Source organism: Protopterus annectens, chromosome 8.part0 (genome assembly GCF_019279795.1).
Source record: "Protopterus annectens isolate FY-2018-M chromosome 8.part0, PAN1.0, whole genome shotgun sequence".
NCBI classification, from domain to species: domain Eukaryota; kingdom Metazoa; phylum Chordata; order Ceratodontiformes; family Protopteridae; genus Protopterus; species Protopterus annectens.
Genome location: NC_056741.1, coordinates 420,115,157 through 420,140,566, shown reverse-complemented (window position 1 = coordinate 420,140,566; position 25,410 = coordinate 420,115,157). Strand labels below are relative to the sequence as shown.

Below are 25,410 nucleotides of genomic sequence, written 5' to 3'. Positions count from 1 at the left end.
TCACCTTTGAGACAGATTTACCCGTTTTGGCTTTGGAGAAAAAACTGAGCTGATTTTCTGAAATCTTCTGTTCTGTGGAGATAGAAATGAAGTTGCCTATGCACATCTAAAAGGTGCAGCATGTACCAGCCTTTGTTGGAAAAATGTGTAAAGAAACAGGATGATTGATCGATTCACAGCCATTTCTGAAGCCACCTTAGGTACAAAGGAAGGACTAATGTCGAGAGAGACCTGGGCTTTGTGAAAAAAGCACAGTTGTGTACACTTACCATAACTGTAGATGTTCGAGTTTTTTCACTGTTGCAGTCATCACATTTGGGGTTATCCATGCCAGGGTTGCCCTCGGCCGGCCAGAATACCATAGACTTAGTATTTCTGCATCGGCTGCTGTCACTTGAAGACTGATGTCAGATAGTCAGTGGTATCAAGTAAAGCAGCAGATGCCATTACATCAGTTTTTCTTGCCCTAACCTGTCAGGAGCCCCCAAAGTAAGAGGCCAGGTTCTGGTGGAAGAACCCCACCAGTGGAAAATATATACCAATATGTCCCTTATAAGGAAAGGAAAACAACAAGGAAGAATGTTAACAAAAGGAGAAGGAGAAAAAAGGGGGATGGAGGGAGGGAAACCAGGACTGCAACAATGAATACACTCGAACATCTACATTTAGAGTAAGTGTACACAACTGTACTATGTTCTTCGTGTTTCACTGTTACAGTCATCACATTTGGGTAGATTCCCAAAGCTGAGGAAATGAGTGGCGGCAGTCAAGGAAGCTAGAGGCTGGCTAGGATGCCCTGCAAGACTGCAGAGGCAAACCCTGCCCTAGATTTGGAGAAGAGAGGCAGGTGGTAATGCTTGGTAAAAGTGTGAACAGATGTCCAGGTGGCAGCCTCCAGGATGTCCCTGGTGGATACTCCTCTGAGGAAAGCTGCAGAGGTGGAGTCTGCTCTGGTGGAGTGTGTCCTGACCTCCTGGGGGGAGGCTTACCATGCCGTTTGGAGCAGAAATGGATGCAGTGTGCTATCCATTTGGAAATGGTTTGCTTGGAGATGGCTTTGCTTTCTGTCCCTGTAGCAAAGCTAACCAGCAATTGATCAGACTTTTTGAAGGGTTTAGTCCTGTCAGGATAGTATCTGAGCTGTCTGTGCACATCTAGAGAGTGAATAATCCTTTCCCCCTTGTTCTGGGGATTAGGAAAGAAGATAGGCAAATTAATGGATTGGTTGAGAGCCACACAGGACACCACCTTGAGCATGAAGGATGGTTTAGTTCTGAGGGATACCCGGTCTTCATGGAAGATGAAAGGTTCCACAGCCATGAGTGATTGCAGCTCAGAGACTCTTCTGGCTGAAGTGATGGCCAGAAGGAAGGCAGTCTTCCAGGAGAGAAATTTTAGCTCTGCAGAAGAAGCTGGTTCAAAAGGAGGCAGGGAGAGCTTTTCCAAGACAAAGTTAAGGTCCCAAGCTGGTGTTGGTGCCCTTCTGGGAGGCCTCAAGTTGCTAGCCCCTCTGAGGAACTGTTTGATCAAAGGGTGTGAGAAAAAGGGGCTGCTCAGTGGGAAAATGAGCAGAAACAGCAGAGGCATGAATTTTTATAGAGGAGAAAGAGAGACCACTGTGTAGTAGGTCAGCTAAGTAATCCAGGATGAGAAGGATGGAGAGCTGTGCCATATTGGCCCCCTTAGCCTGGATCCCGGTGCAGAACCTCTTCCATTTATCTGCAGAAGACATTCTGGTGGTAGGTTATCTGCAGAAGACATTCTGGTGGTAGGGCATCTGGCCTCACGGATAACATCCAGAACCTGTTTACTGAGGATGGTAGATTGGTTCGGACTTAGGGAATAAACTAAGCTGCCAAACTGAGTGTCTGCAATTGGGATGCATGAATTCCCCTTCCCTCTGGGTTAGGAGGTTTGGAATTTGAGGAAGACGCTATGGAGGCAGTGGGGACAGGCTGCGCAGCAAAGGGGTACCAGTGCTGTAGGGGCCAGTCTGGAGCTATAAGAATGGTCCTTGGTTTTTCCTCTCTTATTTTGAGCAGTGCCCCTGGGATGACAGGTAGGGAAGGAAAGGTATAGACAGAGAGGTTTACCCATGGGAAGTACAGGGCATCCATTTTCCAAGCAGTGCAGTGATACTCCTGGTGCAGAATTTGCTGAGCTGATAGTTGGTGTGGGAGACAAAAAGATCGACCTTTGGGGTTCCCCATTTCTGAGTTATTAGGAAGAAGGTAATTTCTGTTGAGCTGCCACTCATGTGGGTCCAAAAGCGTTCTGCTTAATTGGTCTGCTAGGGGGTTGAGAGACCCTGGAAGGTATTGTGCTAACATGTGTACTTGCATGGAAGAGGCTGTGAGCCAAAGGGTCATGGCCAGCCTGCAAAGAGGGTAGCAGTGAGTCTCTCCCTGCTTGTCGAAATGCCACATCACAGTGATGTTGTCTGTTTTGATCAGGAGAACCCATGGGGAGAGAAGGGGTTTGAAAGCTATCAAGTCATGCTGCACAGCCATATTCTCTTTTTGGTTGATGTGCAGGGGGATTTGATGTGGGCTCCATTGGCCCTGGATGCACCCGCTGTCCAGGTATGCACCCCAAGTGTAATCTGATGCATCTGTGGTGAGGGTCTGGGTGGCAGGGTGTGGGGAGAAGGGCAATCCCTTGTTGTGGGAGCATGCTGTTGCCCACCAAAGAAATTGCTTTCTGAGGCAAGGAATTATAGATAGAAGGGTTTCCAGGTCTTGAGAGTGTTGACACAAAAGACTTTAGGTACCACTGAAGTTTCCTCATATGCAGTCTGGCATAAGAAATGAGGAGTATGCAAAATGCCATGAATGCCAGAGCTTGGAGGATTTTTCTTGCAGAAAGCTGGTGCCTAGTGGCCAGTTGACAGAAGTAGGCTGACAGAAAAATTTGTTTCTCTGGTGTAAGGTATGCCATCTGGGATGCTGTGTCCAGACTTGCTCTCAGGAAGATCATTTGGGTGGGCACCTGTTTTCATTTCTTTTCATTGACTGTGTACCCTACGGAGGTAAGTAGACTCTTTACAAAGGCCAGGTGTTTGAGCAGCTTTTCCTGACTGTCTGCCTGAATAAGGCAGTCGTCTAAGTAGGGGTAAATTTGAATATTTCTTTGTTTGCAAAAGGCAATGGCCAGGGCCAGGCATTTTCTGAAAACTCTGGGAGCAGTAGAAAAGCCAAAGGGAAGCACAGAAAACTGAATGTGTTGAGATCCTGCCCTGAAGCGGACATATTTTCTGCATGATTCCCTGATAGGAACGTGGAGGTAGGCCTCTTAGATTCAGTGTGGTTAGACAAGTGTCCTTGGAGAGCATGGGTAGCAGCTGCTGGAGGGTGAGCATTTTGAATTTGGGATCACCAGTAAGGTGTTTAGAATTGATAGATCAAGGATGGGGCGCCAGGTGCCCTCTTTTCTGGACACCAGAAAAAGTCTGGAGTAGAAGCCTAGGCCTATCTGTTCTGCAAGAACGTGCTCTACTGCCCTCAAAGAGAACAGGGAATGGATTTGCTTTTGAGCCTCTGCCCACTGATTTGGCGGTAGATCTGGGAACCCTTTTGGGGTTGGAAGGCTGTGGAAGGAGAATTTGCATCCCTGAGACACAATGTTCATAACCCAGTGGTCTTTGGTAATGGTGGCCCAGGTGCTTAAGTAAAGGGAGAGTTTTCCTCCTAGGGGTAAGTGAAGGTGGGCAGAGGGGGGATCGGGAGGAGGCGAGTCATTTTGAGTTCTTACCATAAAGGGGTGGCTTAGAACTCCCTGGTTTTGAAGTGGAGGTAATCCACTACTTAGATCTCTGCATTCTGTGGGGTGGCTGTCTGGGGGGGGGGGGGCTGTTTCCACGGGCCCTAGGCTGTGCTTCTTTACTTGGAGCAGGAAAGGACCAGTGCTTGGAGGGAAAATGCCTGCTGGACCTGTAGGAAATCTGTTTCCATAGATTTTGCTTTTTCTTCCATCTTTTTTAAGACGTCTTATGCCTTAGTGCCAAATAACTTATCTTTGTGCAAGGGTGCATCCAACAACTTAGATTTGACATGGTCTGGCAGGGGTTGTTCCTTAAGCCATGCATGTCTTCTAACGACAGATCCAGTGACTGCTGCCCTGCAAAAAGCTTCTAGGGCGTCAAAACCACAGTGCAAGGTGTGTTTAGTTACTTGACTTGCAGAATGCATTAAGTCTTGCAAATCTTTAGATTCTGTCTAAGCAGGAAAGGAGGACATTTTTTGTTTAAAGAGTTCCAAGGTATGTTGCTAATATTTAAGCATATGGAACTGACAATTTAGTGCCCTGACAGCAAGAGTAGCTGAGGTGTATACTTTTTTACCCCATCTGTCCAATGCTCGGGAATCCCTGTCTGAGGGGGTGGGATTCTTAGCAGAGATTGCTTTAATCCCTTTTTGGCCCTTGAGAAATTACCTCAGGGTCAGCTGTTGGGATTTTTAAAAAGATATTTGTGTGATTCAGAGACTCTAGAAATTCCCGGAGTCTCTTTTTAGACTGAGGGTAGTCCTGACTCTCCCACTGGAAATGCTCCCTTAAGGTAAGCAGTGTTTCCCCAAAGGAAAAATCCTCTGGGGGACAGGCTGAAGGAATGGATTCCTCTGTATCAGAAACCTAAGTGGAGATAGTCAAGATGCATCAGATTCATCGGACTCTTGTTCAGACAGAACTACTGGAAGACAGATCTCTTTTCCTTTCTGAAGGGGTAGCTTGGCTTCCCTTGATCAGCATGATAAGGTCTTCTGCCATTTTAAGCATTTGAGAGTGAGGCAAGGTACCAGGCGCCTGAGAATGGGTAGTCGGTTTCTTGGGTGTGGTTCGAACCCTGGCCTAAGGAACTCTGTTGTTTTGAAAAGAACAGTAGTCTCGAAAGAAGACGTCTGTTTGTTTCAAGATTCGGAGGTGCGAAGGACTTTCTCGGAAGCCGGTGCCTGCTCAGTGGCTCCAGACCCATCCAAGGTAGACACGACCACAGGATCTTTAGACGAAGAGGAGTTTTACGGCATACTAGACTCCGAAAGGGTCTTAGTAGTAGTCTGCGAAACTGAAGCAGGCATCAGGGGCTGCGAAAGTGCCTCACTGAGTACCAAAGGACTGACGACTAGCTTAACAGAAGCGTTGTCGGAAGGTTTTTTACCTGTGTGGTCTGTCTCTGTCTTTATATTTACATTTTTTCGGAAGATCTGCTGTTGGATGGCTTACCGAAGCCATATCAGAATTCGAGGAGTGTAAACAAAAATATCTGGCTACTATAAGGGCCCAACGACGGATAGTTCTGGCATTAAAGCACAGAAGCGACAATGGGGGATGTCGTGGTCTGGGCCTAGGCAAGCGAGGCAGTAAGAGTGGAAGTCTCAGTGGGGTATTTGCTTTCCACAGGCGAGACAATTAACTTTTTCTTACATCGGTTAATGCAAGAAAAAAGGATCCCCAACGGGGGTACTTAGCTTTAGTAGACTTCAATTCGGAAACGTAACTCAGTGAAACACGAAGAAAATCTAGACTTGGAAAAGAGGGCCTGAGTTACGATGCTCATCTGGCCGATACGATCACAACCAGAAAAATAGTTTTCCAAGACAAAAATTTTTAAGTTCATTTTGGCAGCTGGTTCAAATGGTCAAGTCAGGGCTTGAAGAAGTATATTTAAATCCCAGTTTGGAGTAGGGTCTTTTACGGGGTGGGGGAGACGGTGTAAAAAGATACCGTTAAGAAAGGCTTAGATGATGCCAAAGATGACGAATGGCTATATCCTACATGAAAATTCTAGATAGCCGCAAGCTGATTCTTCAGGTAGAATAACTAGCACCGCTATTAAATATGGAAGCAAGAAAATCTAGAATTGCTATAATGGCTGCTGAAAAGGGGTCTGTTTCTGGACAGCCCAAATGGAGAATCTTTTTCATTTACTCTTGTATACCTTTCTAGTAGAACCCTTCTGAGAGAATATGAGGACATGTTTGACTAGAGAGGAAAACCTGGATTGTCTAGCCATCACTGGAATAGAAGAAAGCATGCAGTCAACTTGCGGGTCTACATGTCCGGTGAGTTACACCTGATGGATGAGAAAGGAAAACCTAGTTCAGATCAAACACCCAAGGAAGGTGCACCAGATGAGGCCACAGGAAGGGAAACCGTATGTGTACAGGCCAAAACTGAGCAATGATTACTTTGCACTTCTGGTGACACACTTTCTGTAGAAACTTGGGAATCAGGGGTTAGAAGGAAAAGCATACAGAAGCCCATGAGGCCAGTCGTGGACTAGAGATCCATCCTTTCAGTGACTCCCCCTCTGTAGGGATCATGGAGAATTACCTGCTGCACTTGAAGACGAAAGTGGAAGCAGAGATCACAGCATGGCAGGCTGAACCCACTGACAAAATAATTTCCACCACCACAGGGTTGGGAGACCACTTGTGAGGGAGTAAGATGGACCTTCTAAATTTGTCTTCTAGCATGTTGGACTTCCCTGGAATATGCAGTGCCAAGGAAAGCAGCAGGAAGAGATTTGCCCACTGCTAAACTATCATTGCCTCTTGACATGGGGTTAGGATCTGGTTCCTTCATGCTTACTGATGTACCAGACAACTGAAATACTGTCGGTCTGGATGGCAATCGTTCCTGAAGGGAGAGCATCTTGAAACGCCAGCATCCCTTACAGGACTGCTGTCATTTCCAAGACACTGATGTGAAGATTGATCTCCAATTAGGACCAAGTGCCTTGGACCATCCTTCCCAAGTCATGTCCCCCCACTATAGTTGGGAGGTGCCCATAGTCAGTGCAGCTGTGAGTGGTGAAGAATAAAAGGGCAGCCCTGAGAAACAACTTCTGCGGTGATCCACCTGGTAATATGTTCCTTGCAAATTCTTGAAATTCCTATTGGGGCAGATAAGGATTGTAGTCTTATAGACCATTGTACTGCAAGCATCCACTGTAGTAGCCTCATGTAATATCTTGCTATGCATGTTAGAGTTCTGGAAGCTGCTGAAGATCCCAGGCGTTGCAAAACCAACACTGCTGGCAAGGAAGAGAGTATGTTGGATGCTCGACTCTGTAAGGTATTTATTCTTGAGTGAGGTAAATTTGCAATGTGTCACATTATTCAGACGAAAACAAATGAATTCCATTGACTCGAGTGGTGGAGAGTTGAGACTATGTGTAGCTCACTGTGATGCCTAGTTGAAGACATAGCTGGAACAAGTAATCCCCTGGCTTGAATCAGTACAGGCTTGGTGGGACCAGATACGAGCCAGTCATTGAGGTATGGAAACATGCAGAATCCCAGCAGTTTCAGGTGAGCTGTGACCCCTGCAATGCATTTGGTGAACACTCTGGAGGCTGTGGTGAGGCCAAAGGGCAGGGCTTTGAACTGGTAATGACTTGTTCCCAGCCGGAAACATAGAAATATACTGGATCGCCTGTCTATTTTGATGTGATAGTATGCATTATGGAGATCTATTGAGCACATCCAATCATCCCTTGTGCAAAAGCAGCAGAATGGACTGAACTGTGACCATTTGGAACTTGGAACATTTGAGACATGGGTTTAAGTTGCTGAGACCCAATATGGGCCCTCAGGTCCCCATTTTACTTTGGCAAAAAAGGACCTTGAATAACTTCTGAATACTTGTTGGTTGGGGGGGGTGGCATCTGGATAATTCTTTTGATCAGCAATTTTTCTATTTCGATGGCTGCTGCTTTTCTCTAACCGAGTGGAACGTCAGGAAATTCTGTAAACTGCCTGGGAGATAGTAGGGAAAAGGGTATGCAACAACCTCTGAAAATAATCCTCTGCACTCAAGTGTGTTTAGTGATGGCTGTCCAGGTTTGTGTGTCCAGAGTGCAGCAGTTGGACAACTCTTCATTAGTGCTGGTAGGGCTCATCAGAGAATGGACCTCTGAAACCTTGGTTTTGTGGGCCTCCTCTGCCACAAAGGCATCGTATGTAATTGGAGTTTCCCACTCTACTATGGGGGAACCTGTCCCCATAGGAGCCCTGGGAAGAAACTGGCAACTTCCAGAACCACATTTTCCTACCACCTCTCTGGTTTTGGAAAAAGGTCCTTTGAGGTATAGAAAAATATGTCCCCACAGCAGACAATGTCCTCCCATCTTGTTCAGTTCTAAATAGGGTTTTCTTGAACCTTGGGGCCAAATAAGGTAGATCCATCAACAGCAGCATTGATAAACCATGACACCAGAGGCTCCACAAACTCACAGAGGCACATCTAGGCATGCATTCTTACAGCAATTCCTGAACCCACAGCTCTCCGCTCTTGAAGCATCTCCTGTGGGATGGAAAATGAGTCTCAGAGGTATTCAATAGGGACTGCAAAGAAACTGCCTTTTTGCCCTCTGCTGACATGGACCTAGAGAGGGCGTTGGAAAACTCCTTGATCAAGTCTTTCAGAAATCTTGTGACGTGCCAGATTGCGCTAAGGTCGCTGATGCATAAACACTTTTCCCAAACCTGTGCAATGTCCTGGACTCTCTGTTGGGGGGATAGACACTACAGCTTTACTTAGAAAGTTCTTTCTTTTGACTGCTGCTACCACCACAGCATCCACTGGGGAACCCTTGCTCCAGTGGGCCCAATCCTTCAGTTCAACCAGTTATATGTCAGGATTTTTAGGAACTGGCTCTGTGACATCCGGATCCTTCCAAGCCCAAAAGAAGATGAAGTCCACCATCTCATACTCTGGAGGGGACCACGCAGGATGCAGATGAGCTGGCTATGAAAGCTTCAAAAAATGCACATTCCACTTTAGTAGTGGGTTTGGAAGACCAACCATCTTTGTCTCAAAACTTCACGCATTTCACCAAAGGAGACATCCCCAAGGGGGTGATCTGGGGCACTCTTCCCAATCATGAAAGTTGGTGTCTTCTGTGAGGAATTCCTGTGGGAAATCAAAAGCACCTCCTCTTGCATGTATGCTTCCTAGGTGAATCCCTGGTGGGATGCTCTGGCGAAGACTCAGAAGTGTAAGCTAACTCCTGAATGAGGACAGCCTCAAGGCTATTATGGACATGCTGCCCCGATGTGACAGGATGTAGAGGTTCCAAGACCACAGCAGACAGTTTTAGAAGTGATGAACCAGAGGGGCACAAGTCAGTCTTATCCACAGTAGTAGAGAAAGCTCTCTCTACCTCAAAGACAGAATACAAAGAAGAAGCATGGGCCATCCTTGTGGGAGCTGAATACAACTGCCCAAGAAGGCTCACAGCAACACCATGACTCAAGGCAGAAGTCAGAGCCAAGCTGTCCAATGCTGAGGCTCCAAGAGGAAAGGACAGCTCCATGGACATCAGAGTCGAACCCAACCCTGCCAGATGCAGCAGCGATGCTCAGCTCCGAGATCCCTCCAGCACTGATAAAGCTGGTGCTCAATGGATCAGAGAAGTCGACAGAGTTGAAGGCCAAGCCTTCTGATCTGAAGCAGACAGACTTGGGACTCTTGGGTCCAATGGTCCAAAAATGGTCAGATCAGAGTAGGAGTTAACAACTGGGTAGGAGCAGATGTTAGGCAATGGTAAAACTCCCAACAGAATCTGGGCCTGGAGAAAATTCATCCTGTCAACATCTGCTTTGGTTAAGCTCCTAGACAATGTGACAGAAGATGAGGTAGAGGGTGGCCTGGAAATCTTTTGTGGGGTCTCTGTGAGAACAGTGAGTGGATCCAAGATGGAATCAGCTCCAGAGTGAAGGTGAAGTAGCAATGAGCTGGAGATTTTGACTTGGATTTTAATGAATCCCAACAGCTAGTTGGATCCAAAGATTTGGAGATCTTTTCTGGTGGAACTGAACCCAAAACAGAGGAAGGAGAATGATCATGGGATCGTTTCCAAGCCTCTATGCCCTTACTCGATGAATCCCCTTTAGTCTTCTCAGAAGGCTTCTTGGAAGGAGGGGGACCTCCAGCAGAAGATGCAGCAGAGGTAGAGGGTAACAAACCCTTGGCAACTAACTTATTGCGGCATTCAACAAAAGCCTGGTAGTTGAACCCCACACAGATCTCTTATTCGACCTCCAAATGGACAGAACCCAAACATACACACTCCTGATGTGCATTGGAGTTAGGGATGTTGTGCCTCCAGAAGGTGCATTTTTTTAAACCGATCTGCTTATCCAACATGGTGAGAGAATAACCTAAGGAAGAAAAATAGAAGAGCCTACTAACAATGGCAAGTAAGAAGTACCTACAATAGATAACATTAGAATATGGACTTGAAATTACTAAAGCATAAGGCCTAAAAAGCAAGAGAGTATAACAAGACTGAACTAAATACTTTAAATATATATAACGGATAATACAAAGGAAAGGCAGGAAGAGCAAGAATAAAATAGAGTAACAAGTTATTTTATTAACACACTTATCCAATCCACTACATTGCCAGGGACTACAATAAACCATGGCCATTCCCTCAAGAGGCAAACAAAATCTGAGGTAATTTTTGATAGACTGGAGGATTATGCTTAAGGGAGGAGCTCGAGCTATGGAGCCAAGTCTTTACAATTGGAGGAAAGGGGATCTGAGGTCAGATACAAAACCCATCTGTTGGGGAACAGATGAAAGAGACAACCTCAGATCAAGGTATTAACATTTTTTGGTCCTGCTTGGTTATTTATGTAGATCAGGCATACATGTATCAACCAAGTAATCTAGTGTGAAAGAATATAAAAAAGGAAATTAACCCATATCTGGTTAACAAGAGACAGAACACAATGGGAAACACTAACATTAACAAAAGAACAGGGTGGTATTGAACTTCCAGATTTGGAGGCACATTAAAAAGCCATGCAGCTTAGGTTAATGTATTGTTTTCTGGAATCTGAATACATGCCCAAATGAAGTGCATGACAGGCATAGTGCCCAACAAGACAACTTGAGGACCACACTTTGGTAGCTTTAGGAAAGGAATATAAAGAGCTTTGTGCATAGCTTTACATAAAAATATCAAGTATGTCATTACTTTCAAGGAAGTTAGAGCTTGGAAAAATAGAACACCAATAGGATATACTATACAGAGTTATAAGAAAAATACAGAAGGAAATGTAAAGAACACTGGGAAAAGAAACAACAGAGAACTGAGATTCTGGAAACAAATGATAAAAGCGGTTTCATCCAGGACAGACAAACTTTTGGGTTTCTGAATTCAGATCAACTTGCATATTGAGGTTTAATGTTAGAGATGAAGGAAGGTATGCAGAGGCCGAATGGGGAATTTGTGAAACCACAAGCAGATTTTATATAGCTTCATAGGCAATTCAGCTAGCTGTTTTTGTGGGCCATTTTAAGCCTAGCCAATTTCCTTGTAACCATGCTGTAAACACCTTAACCATTATGCCAAATAGCAACCTCAATATTTGAGGCTACAGCACAAATGGTAGACTGGAAAAGATTTAAAAAAGTACAGCATACAAGGCAATATTACAATATGAGAAGACACTACAATATGTAAAATTAAAAACAACATGCAGTGAACAATTAAGAGAGAGTACACATGATCAAAAAAAGGAAGTTCATAGGTTCATAGGTGTGCACTAGGCTAATGGCCCTGGAGCCTTTACAAGCCTAGCCCATAGAAGTGCCCTTGTCTTATCCCTATATATCCAACTATATACAGAAATTATGTAATAAATCCAAAGACGATAACCAGTGAGAGGCAACCTTTTAAGGTCTGAAGAAGCTTTGGAGAAAGCGCTTACCTGTGCATGCAATAAAGATACTATTACATTTTTTACAACGCAGACTGGATTACTTTATTGGGCCGACTGGTTGCCTCTCACTGGTTATCGTCTTTGGATTTATTACACTGTTTTGTCAAGACAGCGGAGAGACATTTACTTCAGTGGATGTGTTTGTGTTTAATATTACGCTTATATGCAGAAATTGTTGAAAGTTTGCATAAATATAATCTATATCCCTACAAGACTTGGGGGGAAAAAATGCTTTCACAGACAAGAGACATATGCTGGACATATGATAATTCAGAAAGAGGTTCTTGGCAGCCCTTATGTGGGGAACGTACAGAGTTGTTTCAGTACAAATATGACTTGAGCAATACGACAAGTCTAATACTTGAAAAAAGAATTTATTTTAGTATACAAATGTTCTTGTTGATCTGATGCAGCATATCATCTGTGATGGAAATCGAGCATGAAGAAGAGATTGATATGGAACAAAGCACCTAAGATGTTGGTCAGTTCGAGCCCAATCAACAGTAAAAGGTTGAACACAGCAGAGACCGTCATCACGCGAGACAATACAGCAGGATGTTCTTGCCCCCCCCCCACCCACCCACAAGAAAGTGTTGATATTTAACCTCCCCCCTCACACACACACCTCCAAGTGATCAATGCAGAGAGAAAGGAGCTGTCACAGATACTGACAAAATGGTAGCTGTTGCCAATTTCTGACTGACCCCAACCAACAGTAATATGTTGCAGAGAGCACAGGCTGGCATAGGGCTCTTCTGAACTAAAGGCTCAAATACTGAAAAAGTCAGCATTTGGAATGGTGCTGACTCAACAGTACCTTCAGCAGTGCTGAAGGTATTATTGCTGAAACCAGACTTGACCTCTTGACTGTGTGAATTAGGGATTACTGAAAGCTGAACACCAAAGGAACCTGTGCAAACACAACCTGTATCAAGGAAGTCAAAATAAATGGCTGTGGCCTTAAAAACATGAATACTGTTGATGGTGACATAGCTACATGAACTGACTCTGGATCTTGCAGGTTGCTAACCAGCCTACTCATTAGAATCAGTGCCATAACAGGGACTGATGAGGAAAATTCAGAAAATGCCAAGTAAATAAGTCCCTTACACTTCCTAGAATCTAAACAATTACATCTATACTACTGGAGCTTGCAAAAACTGCCTTCATTATGTTCCTGACTGACAAAGATTATAATGGGATGAGATGAATCTGGTGGACAACAGCCTGGTAGACTGAAGTCTAGAGGATGTCAACCTTCTTAGTTCCACTTCAGAGAGGGAAGAAAAGGTATTCTGCCTAGTTAGTCTGAGATGCTGCCCTTCAATGATACTTACTGCCAAATTCAGATATGCCAGGAACACTGGCAGGTGTTACACTACCAGTCTGTACTCTCTTTCTTGGAAGGCACCAGAGTAGCCTCCCTGGAGCCACATTTATCACTCTTTTGCTCCTTTGTTTCCCATTCTCCTTACACAACCTTTCAAACCTCCATAACGGACTCATTTAATTCCCTAAGAGGAAAGAGGTTCACCAGAAGAAACAGCAACTCTCTGCAACAATTCATTAAAATTATTTTATGGTGTCTTTTAACAAATATTTATCAAAAGTAGATGAGAGACAAATAAGTATATAATAAACTGAATATCTGCAGTTGGAAAGAAGTGGGACTTGGAAAGAAGGGATACAGGAAGAACACTATTAAATGATCCAATAGAAATTATGTTATTAATGCAATATGTTTAATACCTTGTTTATAGTTTGAGTCTTACTTATGGAAACTCTGATAAAATAATCTTTGAATTTTAAAATGTACTGAAAAATGTGGAAACAAAAATAATACAAGTGTCTCTATAAAACAAGTACATATTTCACAAACTTCAATAATTTCTTTTACTTCCTTTCCCCACATGTGACCATCGGGTACCGCTTACTCCTCTTCTTATTTCCTGGGTCTACCCAGACCTGCCTTAGGCTCCTCTGGGCTCATTCTTACCAATACCTGGGGCCAGGGAGTAAAGGTTATTTGTGCAGTGTCGTACTGCTGCCAGGATTATGCTCTAGCCCCTGTTCATCCCAAGCTAGTCTTTTGAGCTCCACAACTGCAGCCTACATGAGGTGCCTGCATACTTCCACTCAAGTGAGACTTCCTGACCAGGGGGTATACTGCCTGCAACATGAAGCTCACCCAGCTCTTAAGGCTGCTATTGCAACAACTAGGTAGCCTCCCCCAACCCATGTTGGGCAACCCAGCATCAGCTGTTCAGTCCCAACACCCCCTCCAATCTGGTCCTTTTGGTGCCCATGATGCTAGCCCAACCAGGCTTGCCTGGGGTAAGAGCCTTACCCCCCTCTGTGCCACTGGAACAGAATCTTCAAATGCTAGGCACACAAACAGGCCACACACAAAATGTCTGCAGTGGGGAGGAATTATACATCCACCTGAATCGACAAAATTAGTTCATTTCTCCATTATCAGTGGATCAGGACACAATCACTTGCACAGTACACCAAAACAAAGAAACAACATACAAAATTGACTAACAAAAGCTTGGAGGAACAACCTGTTCAGTAAATCAAAAGTACTCCACTACCAATAAAATACAAGAAATACACATAGGTTCATAGGTAGGTACTAGGCTATTGGCCCAAGGGCCTATGTAAGCCTTGTCAGCAAGGTACCATAGCTTACGCCACCCAAGAAAGTTATTTTCCTGTGCCACTGGTCCAGCAGAGACATAGAAGTGATCCCCGGGGTGTATTTCCTATTTCCCATCTACTTATCAAAATTTTTCTTGAGTGCTAATGAAGAACTTTGCTTGACATAGATGGGTAGCTTGCTCCAGAGTATAGCAAGTCTCTGGGACAGGAATTTATCCCTCCAGCGTGTCCTGTTTATTGTGGTGACAAGGTTTAGGTCCCTAGAGCATGTAGCTTGGAGGGATTGGGATTTCTTTAGGTGTAGCATGTCCAACAGCTCTGGGTTTGACATAGCTTTATATGTTAGGCAGAGATCACCTCGGAGTAGGCGATATGCTGCACGGTAAAGAGACATATAAATGCAGAAACCTTTTATACTTGGGGTGATTAGAGTATAAAGGTGCAAAGTGGCAGGCTGCAGCCTAAATGGGAGGAAGACGTACTAAAACTCTTAGTGAAACAAATAACTCTTCTATCCTGAAACAGGCACAGGGAACTACCAATCAACGTTAAGTGCAGCCAAATTATCTGTCAAGAATCCAATAAAAAGCTTTTCCATGCAACCTAGACAAATGGTAGTACAAATCTGAAGAGTTAGTGAGGGGTGCAGTGACTTATGCATTAGGAGGAGAAGATAAACCCTGGAAAAATTTCAACTGCTGAACAGACTCAGACCATCAGTCCAAGCAAGTCCTGAATGTCCAAACAGGATGGACTGGATCATATTATTCTGCTTTACCTATTTTAGACCTCCTTTACTTAGAGACTTTATAAACATCATTTAGTACACACCACTGCCAGATTTACTTTTATGGTTATTGACATCATTAAGGACAATAAATCCAATAAAACTGTGTGGCACTCTATTTTAAACAATAAAGAAAACAAGTGGATTGTTAAACTAGGTGGATTGTTCCCACCTGGTTTAAATGAACAATTCTGGTATGGACCAATGATCTTTGTGATGGGTGTATTTAAATTACAACAAAAACTGTATTTGGTTCACACTGAAGAAGGCTGTGATACTTTCTGGATGATACCAGTCTGATTTTTTTGTTGTTTTTATGGATTCATATCAATAAAGAACAATTGGAACACTGTATGCTGGCTCTACTCTTTTTTGGCTTTTCCCATTTGATATTGAGCCGTGCATTTGCCTTTCGTGCAGGAGTTGCTTTTTGACTGTTACACTTCCTTCTATTTCCTGCTGGGGGTCTGTGTTCTTGATATTGATTGCCAGTTTTCTGTGCAATCTTTTTTTCTTTTTGATTTTTTTCTTGGAATACACCATCCCAGTGTCACTGGTCGTTTTCTAGTGGATTATCATCCATTTTTTGTGCTGTGGATTTACACTGTGCCTTGACGTTTATTATCACCGAGGGTCCAGCTGGTTATATTGGTGGCTGTTTCAGCATTTACCTGATATCGCGCTTCTTTTGGTATGGAAGACGACAAGATTTCTAATACGGCCTCATTGGTTCCGTTTTGATGGGGACATTACAGCTGGATTTCGGAAGATTTATCTACGCTTCCTCTGGTTAGGTTTTTTGTATCTGTGTGTTATTTTTTACTATTATACAGTTGGGTTATTCAAGCTCAACACATCTTGTGTTCCAACTGACATTTGGATGTTTAAACTGTAATGTCTTTATAGACGGAATAATACGAGATTTCTCCAGTGGGTTTGCCTTTTCGTGTTAGAGATCTGACTGGCAATATTGTGCTTGAGGAACACAGGTACTGTTTCTTCTTTTCCATTTGGCGATCTTGATAAGGAAGGATTTGTTTTTTGCCTATTGAGACGGATTTCCGCATTTGTACATTGGAGACATTATTTCCCATCCGATGGTTATGATTCCACCAGGCATTGTTTCTATTAAGGCTGGGATTAATTTTGGACTTTTATATTAACATATGTACAATCTTTGCACTTTGTTTGTTTTTTAAGTTTGCAACAGTATTTCTTGTGATAACATCATTTTTTTTAATTCTACCACGGACATTTCTTTTTATATTATTGGGTTTATATATATATATATATATATATATATATATATATATATATATATATATAATGTGGTTGACTATGACTATCCTTTAGTCATTACTTTACAGATTCAGTTTTAAGGTTTATATTTGCTGGTGTAGGCTGACATTTGCTTTTGCAACTTAATATTTGGTTGTTCACATGAATAGCTTATATGTATGCGTTCATTTGGTCACCCTTAGATCAGCTTATGTGCATGTGTCTCATTGAACTCTCATTAGGCTTTATTTTTTGGTCATTTGAGATATTTATTTGTATTGTCTCACTTAAATTATATACCATTACCATTAGTGTATTGTACAGGTCGACTGAGGCAAATCATAAAGTTTTTTTGACTGCATCTACCAATATGGGTCACTTTGACTTTTCTAGGTCCTGTTGTTGTATTGACCCATGGGTATGTAATTTGGGTTCTGAAGTCTATTTTTTCTATTGTACAGTTTGTAGCTAACTTTTCCCTCTTTATGGTATTCATGATTTTTACAGGACAACTGTTTTTTGTATGATTTAGATAGGGACGCAGCTTCATTACCGAATGGTGTATTAATCTTTTTTTGAGCTGCTATTGTTCCTACAATTGTACAAATCTCCCAACAAGTTGTACTGATGTAGTTTTTGTTACTATTATTGTCAGTATTATAAATCAACATTTATTTTGTCACAATTTCCTGTATATATCAAGACAAAGTTTATCATGGATCTGTCCAGTTTGATAACAGGTTTATCAGCTGATAGGGAAAACCTCAGAGCATTTGGCTTGGGTCCTTCATTACAAAACAATAGTAATACAAATGACTCTCTTGATTCTGATCCCACTTGTGCATTGGCTTTTGAAAATTTATTTAAACAACTTCGATCTCTTAGATCCAACATCTGGCATTCAAAATTGTTTAAGGCATACATTGCTAAAGGGTTAACCCCCAGAGGTTTGAGAGTACGTATACAACCCCATGTGGGGGAAGTAGACTCAGAGCTTAACAGCCAGTGGTCTTCAATACAACAACAGGCTAGTATGTCCTTTGTAGAAACTATCTAAATATTATGATTGTGTTATTGATAAAGAAATTGATGAGTGACCAGGTTGGTAGATGATGTCAAACCATTTGAAGGTGAATCTTTTTATAATAAATATCTTAATAAAGCAGCCACGGACCTGAATAATTTGGAACAAGAACTTAGAAGTAGGAAGATCAAAAAATTTCAGAGACCTAGCTGACTATCAGCATGGCAATCCTTTTTCAAATATCACCAAGCATGTGAGGTTTACACCTTCATTGCCTAAAACTTCTAAAAGAAATAGACCACGCTCCATTTTGAGAAAATCTGGTCATGATACCGGTTCCTCGACTGAGGAAATCTCCTCTTGTACAGACAATGAGTTGCAGTCAGTATCAAGTTCACTGTCCCCTAAGAGGACACCATTGCCTGCCCCTTGAGGCCCAAGTGTCAGCGGGGGGGACGCAAACACAGGAGGTATAAACAATATTCAGAGTCTGTTGAAAATGGTCATACAGAATTAGATTTGGATTACAACAGTAATGTCTTGAATTTGTCTGATTTTGTGCTATCTCCAGCCCATTTGTCAGTCCTCAATAAAGGTTTAACTTTTATTCCGGGTTTCATGGTGTCTGCAGACATTTTTGCTCAAGATCTGATGTCCTTTTGTAGAACGTTAAATTTGAGACTGTTTTTTGGTAACAATGATAATAACTTTAATGATGACAAGTTTGTATATCACAAATCGTCTTTTTCCTCCTCCTATGCATCCCTTGGTACACTGGTTCCAGAATAGCGTTCTCAAAGATCTGCATTTTTCTAGGTCTGATACACATTCCAAACGTAATAATGTAACAACTGCTGAAAAACAAGGTATTCTGGAACGTCAGAATAACAGAAATATTGTTATTATTTCTGCAGACAAAGGGGGAGCTGTGGTCCTTTTAAACTTGTGTGATTATGACAAAGAGGCAAAAGGACAGCTGTCTGATCAAAGATATTATTTTGAGATGCATATCAATCCCACTCATCGTTTTAAAAAACTAATTGATGATTTTCTCATTCAGGCTAGGGATGAAGCCATCATTACTAATGATATAATGCATCAGCTTACCATTTAAGTTCCGGCTAACCAATATATCTACTTTTTGCCGAAAATTCACAAAAATCTCACCAATCCACCGGGTAGACCAATTGTCTCAGGGAAAGGTTATCTCACAGAACCTTTGTCTTTATATTTGACCAAACATTTGAAGCCTTTGCTCTATCTTGTACGTTCTCGACTACAGGATACTACAAATTTTTTACAGATCATTTCAGATAGCCAATTGGAACCCGATTGGTTGATGTGCACACTTGATGTGTGTGCTTTATACACGTATATTCCACATGAATCTGGTTTAGAGGCCCTTACTTATTGGCTGGAAGTGGCTAATTTATATCAATCTGATTTCAACTTCTTTTTGGTTGAATTAGCAAGACATGTTCTCAATAGTAATGTATTCTTTTACCAGGACACTTGTTATTTACAAACAAAGGGTACAGTGATGGGTGCCTCCTTTGCCCCAAAATATGCTGATCTGTTTATGGCCTTTGTTGAAAAACATCTCATTTATGATCATGAGAATAACACCTTTTTGGAACATATTGACATTTGGAGACGTTTTCTAGATGACTGTTGTATGGAAGGGTGAGTTAAATGTGTTACATGAATTTATATCCTACCTGAATAACAATCCATGGGGGTTACAATTTACGGTCCATTATGATTTGAACAGTATTACATTTTTGGATGTGTTAATCAACAGATTACCAGACCATACGCTGAGTACCAAAGTATTCAGGAAATACCCCCAGTATAATACCATCCTCCATGCATCCAGTTTCCATCCACCACACATAGCCCGTAACATCCCCAAGTCGCAATTTATCAGAATAAAGTGCATTTGCTCTGATGATTCCTCATTTCAGAGGCAGAGGAAAGATCTCACAAATAGATTTAAATCTAGGGGTTATGGCATGAGTTATGTGTTGCAGGCCAGTAATCTGGTCAACTCTACAGACAGACAAGAATTCTTAAGTTACAAAGACCATAACATTTCGACCACACAACCCATTAGGTTTTAAACAACCTATGCCAGGAATTCTGAAAACTTAATTCAAAGTGTACATAAACATTGGAACATCCTACAATGTGATTATGAGTTAGCACAAATTGTACCAGATAGATGCCAATTTTCGTTTTGCAAAGGCAAAAATGTTGGCTCTTGCTTCAATCATTATAAGCATGGGACACTGAATCAATCCTTTCAATATGTACACTCTACATTATCAGGGGACCCCTTAGTTGGCTGCTATCCATGCGGCCATTGTACTAACTGTGACAATGTCATGAAATCTCAACAATTTTCTAGTCATAATAGTGCCATTGTTTATGATTTTAATTTTTTTGCTAACTGTAGTACTGATTGGTTAGTATATCAGGCTACATGTACTTGTGGTTCCTTTTATATTGGTCAGACCTCTCGCTCATTCAGAATTAGAATTTCTGAACACATTAGCAACACCAAAAACAAAAAGGCAACCAATGCACTTTATAAACATCATTTAGTACACACCACTGCCAGATTTACTTTTATGGTTATTGACATCATTAAGGGCAATAAATCCAATAAAACTGGGTGGCACTCTATTTTAAACAATAAAGAAAAAAAGTGGATTGTTAAACTAGGTGGATTGTTCCCATCTGGTTTAAATGAACGATTCTAGTATGGACCAATGATCTTTGTGATGGGTGTATTTAAATTACAACAAAAACTGTATTTGGTTCTCACTGAAGAAGGCTGTGATACTTTCCAGCCGAAACCGGTCTGATTTTTTGTTGTTTTTATGGAATCATATCAATAAAGAACAATTGGAACACTGTATGCTGGCTCTACTCTTTTTTGGCTTTTCCCATTTGATATTGAGCCGTGCATTTGCCTCTCGCGCAGGAGTTCCTTTTTGACTGTTACACATCCTTTAGTTAGAGAATCACACTTTTCATTAACAGGAAATTTCATCCGCACAGAGTTCAAAGCAGGTTACTTTTTACTAAGCTGTTACTAAATATGAAACAAATGCACAATACTTACAAGTTTGGAAAATTTAGTAATAAAAATAAATGCACACATTAATAAGAATATGAACATTAACAGTATCACTGATCACATCAATTGAATGTCTAATATTCAGGCTAAGAACATCTACTAAATGGTCTGTTACAGTAAATATTCATATGTACATATTTAAAAAAATTGTGAATAGCTTATCAGTTTCCTTACCCATCTAGTGGACACACATACATGTTAGAATTTGATTACTCACCTTGGCTTTCCTTATACCTGCGATATAGTATATAAAGGACTGTGACACTTGCTGGAATTCCAAGGCCTAAAGCTACTTTCTGTAGGGTTGTAAGGTTGTTCCATGAGTCCTCCACAGATGGCAACATATTTCTCCTTACTGATGGTGTCTTAAAAATCACTGCTGAAAAATTTGGCAAAGGACAGTGTTAACACAATGATTCAGTATTCAGTATACTCATGAAACAAGCTGACCTACATATGGTGTCTCTCTCTCTCTCTCTCTGTCTCAAACCACATGCTCATACATGTGACAAAAACTGATACAAAATTCGTTACCATACCAAATGAGGCACTGAAGTACTAAACTGGATTTTTTCCCCAGCTGCTCGTTTATGAGATTTGATGAGACATTACTTATAACCTGTAAAGAATTTAAATATCAAGAAGTTATGTACTTACCGTAACGTTCCACCTATGTTGTCCATTTTCATTTATCCAAGTCTAGTAGATAAAAAGGACACAAATATTTGATCAGATTTTCTTATATTCTTGGTTCTATGTAGAGAGAGGCATAATTGTCTGTGAACATCTAGTGAATGCAAGTAGTATTCACCCTTGTTAGTGAAATTTGGAATGAATACTGGTAAATTAATAGTCTGGTTAATATGCGACTCAGACACAGCCTTAAGCAAAAAGGAAGGATTGGTTCTTAGTGAGACTCTACCATTGCAGAAAATCAGATAAGGAAGTCACATGATAAGGCCTGTTTTTCTTCTTCTGGCAGAAGTTACTGTCACTAAGTATATAGTCTTCCAGGATAAAAACTTCTGATCACATTTAGCTGATGGTTCAAATGGAGGCTGAACAATGGTCTGTAGTACTACATTTAAATCCCAAGGAGGAGGATCTTTGTATGGTGGTTTTAACAAGAGTATTCCCTTTAAAAAGGCATTACAAAGTTTACAATACACCAAGGAGGATTCTCCAAAACCATTATGGAAATTAGAAATGGCTGTAAATTGAATTCTGATGGTAGACTGAGAGGCACCTGTTTCAAAAATTGAAGCTAAAAATTATAGGATCTTATCAATGGGTGATGAAAAAGGATCAAGATTCTTGTCACGAGCCCAAAAGGTAAATCTTCTCCATTTAGTAACATATAGCTAGTTTATGTGAGGTCAAAAGAACATGGCATAATGGGGAAGAAAGTGAAGGAAGCCTGGCTATTAATGGAATTAGAGAAACCAAGCTGCCAGCTTCAGGTTCACAATGTTTGGATGAAGAAGTCCTTCTTGATGGGAAAAAAGATATGGAACCAGGTCCAAAATCGAAGGCTGTTGAGTCAGATAAGGCCAACAGAAGGGGAACCATATCTGTCAAGGTCGATAAGGTACAACAAGGATTTGCTTTGCTCTTCCACCTAATTGCTTTCGGTAGGAATTTTGGAATTAGGGGAAATGGGGAAAAACATACAGCAGTCCAGAGGGCTGTGTGTGTAGAAGATCATCTCTTGGGGGACTCCCCCCTGAGGGGGGGATCAGGACAAAACAGTTGCTGCACTTGTTGACGGGAGAGGAAAATGGGTCACAGCAAGGCTGGCCCCACTGACGAAAAATTTTTTCCATCTCCTCTGGATTGAGAAAACCACTTGTGAGGCAGAAGAATACACCTGCTTAGTTTGTCAGCTATCACACTGGAACTCTCCGGAACGTGAGCTGCTATCAGAAAGCGGTTGGAAGAGATTGTCCATTGCCACACTTAGAGCTTCTCAATATAGGGGGGTAGGATTTGGTTCCTCCCTGCTTGTTGAGGCGCCAAACCACTGAATGTTTGAATCACAACTGTTCCTGAAGGAAGAAAAGTCTGAAAGGCTTGCAACTCTAAGACCACTACCCTTAACTCCAGGACATTGATATGCAAGTTGGCCTCTGCAGGGGGACCAACTGCCTTGGACAGTCTTTCCCAGATAATGCCCCCCAAACCATCTGAGAGGCATCTGTGGACATTATGGCTTTGGGTTGTTGTGGGACAAAGGGATGGCCAAGAAGGATGTCTTGGGAGTGTATCCACCAAGCTAAATCTCTTCTGCAAAGACTGGCGATCAAGATCAGGTCCGGCATGGATTGGTGTAACATTGAGCAGAGAGACGCTAGCAACCACTGAAGCATTCGTGTGATATCTTGCTAAGGGAACTAGAGGTATCATTGCCACCATGGAACCTACTGCTTGTAAAACTAAACGGGCAGTAACTTTCCTGTTGCTGATGATCTTCTGGACCTGAATTTTTATTTTCTGTAACCTCACATGGGGAGGAGATGCTATGGAGTTCAGGTGTTCAGAAGTGCTCCTATGAATTCTAAATTCTGTGTTGGGGACAATTTTGATTTTTTATAACTTACAGTTATTCTCAGAAAGGAACAGAGGTGAAGTATATGACCCCCTCGCTTGTAACAACTGGTGCCTGGTTGGGGCAGTTATGAGCCAATTGTCTAGATACAGAAACACTCAGAATTCCGGCAGCCTCAAGTGAGCTGCTACTTCTGCCATACATTTGGTGAACACCCTGGGGGCTGTGGTGAGGCCAAAGGGCAGAACTCTGATTTGGTAATAATTGGCTCTCGTAAGTGGAGAAACCTTCTGGATAGTTTGTCCATTTTTATATGGTAATACGCATCCTGAAGATCTACTGATGGGCCTGATGACCTCTGATACAAAGGGGCCAAGGGAGGAAGCCAAACAGATGGAGCAGAAGTTCTAGGAAACAGTCCCAGACACAAAGGGATAAGACCTAATTGCATCAGAGTCTGTAAAAAAGACTTCATCAGTTGCTCCAAATCAGAAGCTTTGATACTGCCCACCAACCTCAATGACCAGGCATAAAAAGCCACCAATGGGGGGCCTGAAGGGTCGTATAGATAACTATTAACCTGTCTGCCGGATCCCATCCAGGGAGGCTCAGAACCAGGGTGAGGAAGGCGAAGACTCCAGTGATCACTCTGGTGAGGTGGACAGGGAGAAAAATGCAAATGTCCTATATTTTAACCAATAAGGGGCTAGGAAGACTTGGAGCCAGTAATGAAGCCTTGCTAGTAGTCAGGACAGACAGGCGATTGGCTCTGAGGGATCAGAGTCAGTGCGGAAGCAGCTGGGGCACCTGAAAGTCACTGCTCAGGTTCTTTAAGCACGAATAACATGGATCTGGGATGGACAACAGTAAGGATCTTTTCCGATCCCCCTTGGGAGCCTGACCAGGGTTTCAGGGCCAAGGAACTAAAAGAGGCAGATGAAGGACCGACTGGAAGAAGGCCTTTAAGGAACAACTTGTCCTGTCAGTCATCTGATTGCCCTGGACCCAAATCCCTCACAAACAGAACATGAAGAGTCCAGATGGACAACTCCTAAACAATACACATATTTATTGTGTGCATCCGGTGATGGTAATTTATGCCAGCAGGCAACATTTTTTTAAAACATTTATCCGTAACCAAGTCTATACTAACTAACTAGCACAGCATAAAAAAAGCCTATACAAATCTAAAACTAAGAAACAGAAAAATGTCCGAAAGCTACATGCAAGAAAAAGCATGAAGCCCAATAAACATGCTAACACACCTTAAAAAAACTACTCAACAACCTACTACAGAAACACACAATACTCTACAAATAGCACTAGGGTAATGGGAAACACAAAGAACAAGAAAACTCTACAACAAAGCTATTCAAAAAAGGATACTCCTAGGGGGAGCCAGATCGATCATCCTCACTTTCTGAATGAATCTGGATAACCCGGTAGAAGGCCATATTACATCTTTAAACAAAGACATATACAAGTATAGGATTCAGACTCAATTAATCCATAAAAATAGGACTCTCAAACAATGGCCATCCACAATGTTAGTATGACAGAGGTTAGTGAGTACAAGAATTTGAGCTGGGAACATCATAAGTGGAGCAAAAGTAAAAGTAAGGCTGACTTATCAAAATCAGTGGAGGGTGTATTTGATATGAATTCCCTCAAGGAGGGAATGTCAGTTTTGATCCAATGGCAAAAGTGTAAGGCAGCAAACATAGCAGGCATTACAGATACAGAAAGTCTGCACAGAAAGAGAAGAATGCTACAGTGGTGAAAAAGATAGGTGAATTGAGGAGAGTGCAGAAGAAGTTAACAGCAGTGCCAGAACCTCTATCAGCAGATGTATTAGCTCCAACTCAAGACTGAAACAGATTTGGTAACAGTAAGCAAGCTGGAAGCAGAATTGATGGGAAAAGGGCAACTCTGGTGATTGCATAGGGAGGGTGATGCTAAATGTATGACATGGTTTTTCAAACAGAGGTCAAGTAGTTTTGTCATTACTGATGTTAGGACACAAACAGGATTGGTGGTTATAGGTGATGATATCATGGAGCTCTTTTGCCAGCTTGACAGTCTTTATACCACTCCAATACACCTGAGAAGGATTTGTAATCCAAGTGGCATTTCTCAGTAGTGGAGTTTGAAAAGATGAATAATGCCCAAAAGGGACATGCTTAAAATAATTAACCAAACAAATAGGTAAGGTAGTGTCAGGTTTGACGTCCCATGGCTGAA

At 42.1% G+C, this 25,410-nt stretch overlaps 1 protein-coding gene across 3 annotated transcripts in view; it reads right to left on the bottom strand.

Annotated features, from left to right (window-relative positions):
* Positions 1 to 25,410, bottom strand: part of TDRKH (tudor and KH domain containing) — a 1,796,665-nt gene that overhangs the window by 1,619,112 nt on the left and 152,143 nt on the right. For all 3 annotated transcript variants that reach the window (XM_044079937.1, XM_044079939.1, XM_044079938.1), the window contains exon 2: positions 20,842 to 21,003. In XM_044079937.1, coding sequence (XP_043935872.1) covers positions 20,842 to 20,968 — 127 coding nt within the window. In that variant the 5' untranslated portion in view covers positions 20,969 to 21,003. The remainder of the gene's footprint in view (positions 1 to 20,841; positions 21,004 to 25,410) is intronic.